Source organism: Hyaena hyaena, unplaced genomic scaffold (assembly GCF_003009895.1).
Source record: "Hyaena hyaena isolate Hyena2069 unplaced genomic scaffold, ASM300989v1 scaffold_154, whole genome shotgun sequence".
In the NCBI taxonomy this organism is placed as follows: domain Eukaryota; kingdom Metazoa; phylum Chordata; class Mammalia; order Carnivora; family Hyaenidae; genus Hyaena; species Hyaena hyaena.
The window spans coordinates 1,713,859-1,725,240 of record NW_024080786.1 but is presented as its reverse complement, the minus strand read 5'-3'; the positions used below and the strand labels follow the sequence as shown (position 1 = coordinate 1,725,240).

The 11,382-nt window shown below is 41.0% G+C and overlaps 1 protein-coding gene across 3 annotated transcripts in view; it reads right to left on the bottom strand.

The window, feature by feature from the left end:
- Positions 1–11,382, bottom strand: part of MAP3K20 (mitogen-activated protein kinase kinase kinase 20) — a 187,532-nt gene that overhangs the window by 4,993 nt on the left and 171,157 nt on the right. For all 3 annotated transcript variants that reach the window (XM_039239185.1, XM_039239187.1, XM_039239186.1), the window contains exons 17-19: positions 7,462–7,578; positions 4,942–5,016; positions 1,656–1,806 (exon numbers count right to left, since the gene is read on the bottom strand). In XM_039239185.1, the coding sequence (XP_039095116.1) occupies positions 1,656–1,806; positions 4,942–5,016; positions 7,462–7,578 (343 nt within the window). The remainder of the gene's footprint in view (positions 1–1,655; positions 1,807–4,941; positions 5,017–7,461; positions 7,579–11,382) is intronic.

Below are 11,382 nucleotides of genomic sequence, written 5' to 3'. Positions count from 1 at the left end.
CACAGGGGCACATGTACCCCAATGTTCATAGCAGCACTCAGCAATAGCCAAAACATAGAAAGAGCTCAAGTGTCCATCAACAGACTAATGGATCAAGAAGATGTGGTTTATCTATACAATGGAATTCTATGTGGCAATGAGAAAGAATGAAATCTGGCCATGTGTAGCAACATGGATGGACCTTGAGGGTGTTATGCTGAGCGAAATAAGTCAGGCAGAGAAGGGCAGATACCATATGTTTGCACATATAGGTGGATTAGGAGGAACTTAATGGAGGACCATGGCAGAGATGAAGGAGGAAAATAGTGGGGGAGAGGGAGGGAGGCAAACCATGAGAGACTCTTGAATGCTGAGAACAAACTGAGGGCTGATGGGGGTGGGGGAGAGGGGAAAGGGGGTGATGGGCATGGAGGAGGGCACTTGTGGGGATGAGCACTGGGTGTTATATGGAAACCAATCTGACAATAAACTATTTAAGAAAAAAAAAAAAAAAGGAAAGTATGTGTGTAGCTGAGATGGCTTGAACTGATGAAAACTCCAGTTCAGTCACAGTGGCCAGAATGTCTTCTCATGATTCATTGTGAAAGAAAATAACCAAATCAACTGTGTTGATGAAGAAAGGCGCGTCCAGTGTGCTGTCAAAAATTGGTTGGTGAGTTTCAACTACCGCCCATGATGCTGGCCCCTCCCAGCTGGCTGACATATGAAAAGATCTGGTCTGGTTTTTAAGCCAGTCCTGAGAGTAGAGGATGGTTAGCTAGGCTCTCATAACTCAGTGACAGCAGTCATTAGGGTACTTTGTTTCCATGCCACCAAAGAACCTTCTGATAAGGCTTCCCAGGTATAGTTTCTTACCAGGAAAAATAATGCACTGATCAGGAAACTCGTATTTCTGGTTCCTTGGGCAGGTATATTTCTCCTGGTAAAAAGTGAATTGCATGGGGGCTTATACACCCATCTCCCACGCATCTGTTAGCTTGTTGCAGTCCCACAGAGCCTAACTCCGGGTTGTATTAGAGTTTCTAGACATCTACGAAGGTGAAAGTCAAGACCTCTTCCCTGAATCTACCAAATAATGACCAATTTAACAGCAAGGCAGTCAGCCTTCCCCTGTATAATTTCTAAATTGTTTCAGTGTAGCATCTGTAATTACTGTCACCACTGTCCATCATATGCCTTTCATGTCTTCTCTTTCTCTGTCCTCCCTTACCTTTATTATTTCCCTCTCTTCCTCCCTTCCTCCTATCATTGTTATGCTTTGATGTATCCATGGTGTTCAGGATGCAAGAAATTGCCCCAGTAATAGCATTGGTTTCACAGGAATGTTTGCATGACACAAAAGGTTCATATCTGTCTCTGATTTGGGAGGCTAAATACGTCAGTGTACAAATAGACACATACTTATTTACCAGGATAACATAATTATTAATTTCCATCTTTATCATAGTTATGCAAATACTGAAATTTATTACAATATGCTAATATTTATAAGTCCAGAATCACTGCTGTTCATATAGTCTGTTTATAAGACCAATATTCTAAAAATAGAAGAAGGAAGTCTTATATTGTCTGTTCACAGACTGGCACTTATCCCTGGTATGAGAAGTTGATATTTAAGGTTTTGGAATCTAGTCTAATACACATCTCTAACTTACTTGAGTCAGACCTGCTTCTAGAGCTGCCCTCTAAGTTGGGGAGTAGTGTCTGAATGGCAAGCTGAACGGCTTTCACTTCATCCTGAGGTTTCGTTCTATTCCACTGAATTGAGTGCACATGTTTAGTGCTCTTTGGGGCTCTAACGTCACTCTGTAAAAAAAAAAAAAAAAAAGAGAGAAACTTAAAACGAAATGCTTGTGCTTATAAAACAAGAAGAAAAGAACTTAAGTTATTATGTCACTCCCATTTAACTCCTGAGAACACTATTATCATAATGTATTAGGTGAAATATTTGAACAAATTAAATTTGGTAATCTGATTAAAAGGAAAATGTTTTGGGGCACTGGGGTGGCTCAGTCAGTTAAGCGTCCGACTTCGGCTGAGGTCATAATCTCACGGTTCATGGGTTCGAGCCCCACATCAGGCTCTGTGCTGACAGCTCAGAGCCTGGAGCCTGTCTTCGAATTCTGTGTCTCTCTCTCTCTCTGACCCTTGCCTGCTCATGCTGTCTCTATCTCTCTCTCAAAAATAAATAAAACGTTAAAATTAAAAAAAAATTTTTTTAAATAAAAGGAAAATGTTTTCTTTTGAATTTGAGAGAGAGCGTGCACGTGTGCATGCACAAGAGCAGGGGAGGGATAGAGAAAGAGGAGAGAGAGAATCCCAAGCAGGCTCCATGCTGTCAGCCCAGAACCCAATGTGGGGCTTGAACATGACCCAGAAATCGTAACCTGAACCAAAATCAAGAGTCAGATGCCTAACTGACTAAGCCACCCAGGCACCCCTAAAAGGAAAGTTTTGGCCACTTTATTCCTTAGTGGATTATAGTCGTTCAAACTGTGGTTATCATCTCCCAGAATTTATTCTATCTAGCAAACCTCAACTTACCTTTTTGCTTACTGAGGAATGAAAAACAGTTTCTTCTGTTTAGAGTGCTTGAAGACAGATTTGAATACATAAAAATCTGACCCCTATTTTGCCCACAACTGCCTTTGATCATCAGAGTAACTAAGTGAGTATGGGCACCTTGGTGGACTGATTATCCTCATGAAGGGTACGCGGTACCAGATGGAAAAGTGAGACTAGGTAGGGAGTTAAAAATAAGGACTAGAGAAAGGAGAAGATACCAAAATCAAGACACACTGCCTTTTCATCCTGAAACGCTTCATCACTGAGTGTCACAAATCAGGTTCAAGAGCTTCTCAGGCTTCTATATGGTTATGAAAATATGTTTAAAAAACCCTGCAGTGACAATTACAGACACAAGTAGCACATCATCACAGAGTATGAGAAGAAGGAGGAAGAGGAGGAAGGAGAGAGGAGAAGAAAAGTTACTAAAAAGAAGGCTTTCCTGCATAGTGGGGGCTGGTCAACGGGTTCCAGAATAGTCTAGATTCCATGTTCCTCAGGACGAAGCAACTGCTCTTATTTAGGTTTTGTGTCCTACATGCAGCACTTTGACAGTTAATGCTATTTCTCAGCCTCGACAAGCTGTGCTCCCTGGCTGGTGAGGATAAGGAACTGTTGTAATACTCTGTGGCTGCCAGCATCAGGTCCACCCGGATAAGTGGGCTGACCAGAGTATGGGTTTCTAACGATGAATCAAAGCCAATCTGGCAGCTCAGAAGACCATCACAATGCAACAGTGCACGGAGTCCAGTTTAAGACCGACTTCCTTCCTCTTACTGCTGGGAAGGGAACAGGTCGGACAGCTGAGGAAGAGTGGAAACTGCATTTATAGTCAGAGAACCTGGGTGTGGCTCCACCGACTACCCCAGACCTCAGAACCTCCTCCTATCTCTCTGAGCCTGTTTTCCCTCACTGCCAAATGAAGCTAATGCTGCCTATCTCCCAGTATTTCTATAAGGTTAATGAGAAAAAACAGGCTAAACTCCTGTTATAGTGCCTAGATCTTAGGGAAACCTTACTAAATGTTTCCTGAATGAATAATCAAATGAATGAATGAAGCGTGTCCTTTTGATGGCAGATGCATACTAATATAATATCTCCACGTGTCATGAGACTGTGCTCTACTTCTTCCCTTCCACCCTGCTCTGCATGGTTTCTCACCTTGTAAAGCATTTTGTCCCTCCAACCATGTAGATATTGCTGATTTTTAAAAAAAAATTTTTTAATGTTTATTCATTTTTGAGGGAGAGACGGAGAGAGAGAGTGTGAGCAGGTTAGGGCAGATAGAAAGGGAGACACAGAATCCAGGCGAGATTGGGCGCATTCCGGGTGGTATGGCCGTAGACAAGGGAGACACAGAATCCAAAGCAGCTCCAGGCTCTGAACTGTCAGCACAGAACCCGATGTGGGCGTGAACCCACAGAGTGTGAGATCATGACCTGAGCCAAAGTTGGCCGCTTAACCAATTGAGCCACCCAGGTGCCCCAAGATCTTGCTGATTTTTAAAACATAATTAGATTATTTTAATAGACTGCTTAAGACACCCTATTGGCTTCCTGTTGCATTTACTATAAATCCAAACTCCTCACTGTGGCCCCATGAAGCTCTATGATCCAGCCTGCCCCCTTCTTCAGCTTTGTTATTGTCCTCTGTGCCACAGGGGCTTGGGCTTGCCTTTCCTGTGCTGTTTCCTGCTGCCTCCTCCTCAGAGGAGAGGCCTTCCCTAACCACCCAGTCTCAGGCCCACGTCTCACTATTTTCTGGTTACCTCTTACCACTCTCTGCTTATTTATTACCTATTTATTGTCAGTCTCCTCTCACTGGAACCTCACGAGAGAATATAGATTTAGTCTGTCCTAATCATGGAACAGTAACTGTCAGTAGGTATTTGCTAAATATATGAGTTTTAATCTTAGTAGCATATTTTTAAAGTGTCAGTTTTTTTATTTTTCTGTATATAAAATATATGGACTCTCTTTTGATAATAGACCCCTCTCTCCACCAGGTGATAGTAGACATGCTCTGCCTTTGTGAAGAATCACTGCTCTACTCGTAAACTCAAAGTACTAAGAACACAGAGCTCTGTTTTGGTCACTGTTTGCTGTAACCCCAGTACCTAACACGGCATGTAGAAGATGTTCAATCATTAGCTGATGAATGGATGGATTACTATCTCAATCTTTATCTAGGTAAGGATATCCTGTTCTCTTTCCTTACCAATATTTTGTTCGAGTAATTATGTTAATCTTCCCATGTTCATGTTGGTTCAATAATTTCTCTTCCAATTGTAAGCACTGTGAGGGAGCTAATACATTCCTACTGAGAAACTGATGGTAAAGCTATCAGCCCCCCACCCTTCCCCAACCCCGGGCTTACCTCATATGTGACAGTGCATTCTACAGTTTGATTTTCCATTATTCCTACATTCCACTTCTCCATTACAAATGGGGGCTGAAAAACAAAAGTTAGGATGGTATAGAGCCTGCCTTACCATGGCATGTATCTCTGAGACCAGCTGTGCCATATGTAATTGGAAAATAGAGTATAATGTCAGATTATCATGAAGTGATGGTGTTGATTCACATGTGATTACTCACAACGTGCTAACGTTTTGGATGTTAGTTTTCATAAGACCTCTTTTTCTGGAATCATAAATATCTAGTCTTAGTCCCACGATCTTCTCTTTTCTGATAGACCACTCAGTCCTGTCGTTAGGTCATTCATTATTCATGCTAACGTTTTGAAGCATCAGTGGAAAGCTTTCTCATAATTAAGAAAAAGCCTGAATGATACAGACTCAGAAGTGCCTTCCTTGAATGCAAGCAATGGCTGGGCTAGTGGCTTCAACAACTGCTCTGCTTTTCACTGTATCAAGGCTACCCAGCAGGGCTGTGCGTGCAAATGAAACTTTGGTGACATTTCCCCACTGTATTAAATCAAAGGATTAATGAAGATGCCTGTGTCTTTCAAAGGGGAGACTATGTCACCCCAAAACATGGCACTTTGGCATGTGTATTATACTTTTAGCTGAAGGCCATCAAAACCCAGCAGACTCAAGAAAAACTTTTACGTCTCCCACAACTGCCTGAAAGAATTTAGATAGGGCACCTGGCCCAGAAAGAGAGCTTTTATCAGAGATACTTTTTTTTTTTTAATCTGAAAGACCTATCTGCATGGCGGGGCAAGCTTCTAATTAGCAAACATCTGCCCTTCTTATCTTCCTCTGAATTGCCTTCCTCCCCTTTGAAGCCCCAGGCTCCTGGCTCATTCCTTAGCTCAGGATGGCTAACTTGCCCTTGAGTCTCATATCTTTGGGGCTCCTGTATGTACAAAATTAAATTCTTCTCCTGTTACTCTGTCTTATGTTAATTTAATTATTAGACCAGTCCAAGAACTTAGAAGGGTGGAAGGAAACTCTTTCACCCTGACATCTTGGATCCTATTTTAATTTTGATGCAAATAGTCTTTATTATAAGTGAATCTCTACTCTCTTAACCACTCTCCACCCCTTCATTCTATGCTTAAGGCTACAAATGACTGGCCCTGAGATGAGTACCAAGCACCTGTGGTAGAGATTTAACTGGGCTTTTTTTTTTTTTCTCTTCTTTTTAAAATTAGGATTATGATTCTGTTGATGTTAAACGTTCTACAGGTTTTGAATGGTCTGCCCCAATCTTAGTTTCCTATAACCCCAGTTAAGGTAAGTGTGTGATTTTGCACAAGATGTGGTTCTTTGGGAGTGCATATGTGACATTATACCAGAAACACCTGTATCTGGCTTTACAGCTGTACCCTATCATTTTTGCGGTGAGTGGCTTCCTTCGGTTAGCAGGCAAGGGCTTGGATCTTGCTTCTAAATGGCGTAGGCTGGGGGGGAAAGAGCAAGGATCTGGCCAGTCTTCAAGACATCAAAACATAAATGTCCCAACAAAATAAAGGGAAGTTAAAACCAGATCATAACCTTTAGAGATAGATAACACCATTGAAATGACTCCCAAGTTACTCAGAAGATTCCAACAATGAATATCAAATCAGTCGACTTGATGAATACACTTGTAAATTAAAAGGACTTGGATGTTTAGCAATCTTATGTCTGGGAAGGGAACACATTTGCAAGTCTAATGCTGTGGCTTTGAAGACTCTTCACTTCCCCACTGGTGTTTGGACCCAGGTTCTTCCGTGCTTCCAACCCCACTTTCTTGACTGCAACCAAATACGCAGTTCATCATGTACTAAAGAATGGCTTATGTGAAGTTTCGAGTGATGGTCTGATGGATATCATGGTTATTCACCTGAGTTGTTGACTTTCTCCTATTGAAGTCTCACATGTACTTTTTCAGTGTTATTGGGACAGAACTGAAATTTTTTTCTGTCTTGAGGAGAAGCTAAACATTTCTCTGAGTCTGTCTTCTGGGTTGTAAAGTGTGTGCTTCTACCACTGGCCCTAAAGTAATGAGGTGTTCTCTGGCCAGAAGTGTGAACTCAAGGAAGCCATGAAGACATCAACAGGTGCCTCCTCAGTCTTTCAAGAAAGACTTTCTCTGTACATATTTCTCAGAGTTTAAAAAATGACCTCAAATTTGAGGTAAATGTTTTCACTATTGGCACTTTCTTTCCTTTAACAAATGACAGAGTAAGCATAAAGAAAAAGAGAAGAAAATTAAAAAAAAATTAAATACTTTTTTGTAGTACTTTTTAGTTCACACAGCATACATGGAATTTTAACAAAAAACTATTATGATCTCAATCTGCTAAATAAAATGTGCCTTTCAACAGGCAGCTTGAGGCTGAGCTGACGTGAACGTGGACAAGCACAAAAGCACACTGCTAGGGAATTTTAATGTCTTTGATATCTGTGAATTCAAAAAAGCTTTTAAGCTGTAAATAGAACCCTACCTTTGTCATCTTTAAAATCTCAGCATCGGGTAGGTTAGTGTTGAATGTCACATCTTTGATGTAGGTTATTGCAATTTCATCCCCGTCCATCTCCATATACATTTTCCACTTACAATCCTGGAATTAAAAGCAAAATTATAGAATTTCAGAAGGTGAAACAATTTTTTCTCGTCTCAGTGTTTTATAACACACGAAGTTTTCTACATGAAATACTACTGAAGTAATTTCTTTTTCCTTTTTTGAAAAAAGGACACGAAATTAGATCTCTTTATATATTTAAATAACCCCTGGTTAGTGTAGTCTTGAGACATAATTTATCAGTGTAAATGTCCTATTGTTACAGGAGTTGCAAACTCAAAATTCTAAAGGGGCCAGGCATTTAATAATAAAAATGAGTAAAAGCCAAGCAGTTTCATTAGAGAGCCCTAAATTGCCATCTTTCAAAATAGACCCATTTAATTTACATATTAAACATTGTAGGAATATTTTTTCACTTATACAAAGAAATGTGGACCTCCCATTTTGAAACACAAGGCTCTCTTGATTTAACTTTTACTTTTCCAGCATTGATAATAATATGGGCTCAAGAAAGAGCTCACTTTTCTCTTCCCAGGAGGGAACACTGCAACTGTGATGTATGGCAACTGATAACTGGCCTATGTGTTGGGGAGGTACAGGAGGGTTAGGACTCTGGGGGTCTAAAGGGCAGCTGCCCTAAAGGGACAGCCATCACTCAGCTTCTGTTGCTTGTCCCCATGTGAGAATATGACCTCAGTCTTGCTAGGTCCTTTAATGTTTCACAAAAAGCTGGATATCTGGATTCTTATGCGAAACCTCTAGATTTTTAAAAATGATGTTATGTTAATTAAATTTTCAGTAAAACCACCATGTAATGAATAAGGGCTCAACATCATTAGTCACCAGGAGAATGTAAATTAAAATGTCACCACAATGAGATGCCCACCAAATGGCTAAGATTGATAACATCAAGTGTTGGCCAGAATTTTGAGCTACTGGATTGCTGGTGAAAGTGTAAATGGTACAATCACTTTGGGGAGAGCTTTGACAATTTTTTTATAAACATATCTACATGTATAAACATACATCTATTCAATGACCCAGAAATTTAAGTCCTATGTAGTCATCCAAGAGAAATGAAAAGACTTGTACAGTGTTGTTCTGGGCAGCTTTATCATAATAGGCCCCCAAGAAACTAAAGACAAAAAAAAACCCAAAAGCACCAAAACTAAATACTCCCTAGCAACAGGCCAAGTGTTCATTAGGAGAATAAATGAAGTCCATTCGTAGAATAGAATGTTACTCAGCAACACAAAGGAACAAAAAAAAAAAACCATACTAAGGATTCCATTTATACGACATTCTAGAACAGATAAAACCAATCTACAGTGGAAAGAATTCAGAAAGGTCGTTGCTTCTGCATATGGGGATTGACTGGGAAGGGGCATGGTGAGATTTTCTGGCTGGGGGGGGTTGCTAATACTCTTTTCACAGGGGGTTGAGTTATATAGGCATATGCATTTGTCAGAATTCAGGAAACGTATTCTTAAAATGTGTGCATTTCTTATTGAACTCTAGCACACCTAGGTATTTAAGGGAAAGTGTATTGGTGTCTGCAAATACTTTGACATGCATCAAAGAAATGAAGATTGATATACGGCTAGAGTGATAGATGGACAGATATGTGATAAGGCAAGTAGAATAAAATGTTAATGGTTGAATCTAGGAGGTAAGTAGAAGAGGGTTCATTATAAATATTTTTTAACTTGGCTGTATGAATAATTTAAATAATAAAGATGTTGGGAGATAAACACTGTGTGCGCAATGGAAAGGAAAAATACGCCACGTCTTTGCACCAAATTTGACCCCTGAACCATAAATTCGCCTTCTCTTTTACGTCACTTGAAGAATGAAGGATTCTGAAAGGTTAAGGATTATGTAGTGAGCACCTTACATGCTGCAACTAGAAAATGCTCTCATAGGAGTAAACCTGGAATGTCTCCTGAACAAGCTCAGTCAAAATTATTATGAAAAAGCATGAACAAAGAGGCTGTTGAAAACCTGTTGGCTTCAGCAGGAAGCTGGGGGAGCCCTTTGTTTTAGGAAAACCTCTAGACAAATTGGAGAACCAAGCAGGGCCCATGCCTGAGGGGAGTGTGCCCAACCACATTCACAAGATGGAGAGCCAATTAGTGAAGGAAAAGGTCTATTCAGTAATGTGAAAACCCAGCTTTCGGTTAACAGAAGTCAGATCGGTCACTCAGAATGGACAGCTCTCAGTATTGCTTTGTTTTGGGGCCGCTCCCCCTGCAGCGGGAGACCTGAGATAACTGGGCAGGATAATGACTATTTGGAGTCATGAATGCGCTTCTCAGACATGGAAGAGCCTCCTCAAGCAGTGGCTGGAATACAAAGCCTTAGGAAAGATGAGGTGACTTAGTTCTCTTTCTTTTACCTGTCCAGTTTTGGAATGAAGTTAGCCAAATCAGGTGAAAGACCTCAGGCTGTGTGTAAATGCCCGATGCCCTCTGCTCGGCTCTCCCACCTCACAGCCTAACTCTCCTTGGCCCTCAGGCCCGCCACCAGACCCTCCTGTGCCTGCACTCAGAGGAGCCTCTCTATTGAGAAGGAGCTGACAGTTAGGAATTCACATTGGTGGACTGCTTAATCTGCTCCAGGCATGCTGCTGGGTACTTTGTGCTATTTTTGTTTGAGATCCACAATAACCGTACAACTTAGGTTTATTTTCCCATTAGGTGAGAAAAATGAGGCTCAGATCAATAAAGGAAATTTCCTAAGGTTTTCTGGCCAGTAAGTGGTACAGCTGGGATTATAATAGCATGAGGCCGCCTGGCTCCAAAGTTGGAGGAACTACTGATAGGGAAGGGCAATTGGGAGAAGGGGCCAGGTGTACTCACTGGGCGGTTCTCAGAGCTCCACAGTGGGACACGCTATCGACAACAGGCAAGTGGGGGAAGGACCAGGGAAGATTTTCATAATACAACCGGAAAAGCAAGTGGCCACAGGTCTTTCTCCTGCAGCAACTGCTTCCCTGTTCCCCAGAGTCCAACTTGGAAAAACATGGGCCTGCATAATAGGGTTATAGACCTTTTTACTTTTCAAATTCTTTCTCTTATCTGAAAGAAAGGCTTTTGCCTGAACCATAAAAGATAGCGACAGAAGCAATAAAACTATACTCAAAGGCATTATAAGACAAGGGGGGCATTATCCATTTCATTAAATTACAAAGCTGGGTGGGAAAGGAAAAGAATATGCAGTGTTCACTTAAATCATTAACTTAATCTGTCAGTGCCCTGACATAATTGCTAGGGTTTTTTTTCCGGGCGTCTGTGATTTCACTGTTGCGTACTTAAGAAAAGTAACCCTCAAATCAAGTCATGGGATTCTTTAAATTCTGCTCAATTTCCTATTACCCTCAGGTATTCCCGGCATTTTTGCTACACAGCGAGTCATTAAGTTGTCAATGAATTGCATTGCTCACAACTGCCAGGATTTAAACAAGGTATTGAATTCCACAGGAACAGAGACAGGATGCCACGTAATGAGTTCTTGGCCAATCGATCACTGAAAGGGTTTTCATAACAGTAAGATGAATTAAATCATCAAGAACATCACTAAAAGTAACAACCAAACATATTTATGAGCCTAATAGAGGACCTTAGGTGCAAAATTGCTACCTTTTCAGTTTCTTGGTAGCGATAGAGACCAGGTGGTGGGAATGTGGGCTCCGATTTAAAAGCCATTCACTTTTACCAGGGTGAACTATTGATTTGGGCTCGATGTGAGTGACAGAAATGTTGGTATTGATTTATGAATCGGAAACATTCAAGAGTCACTTTAGACATCTTGTGAACAACTCTCAGTCCTGACAGGCAGAAATCA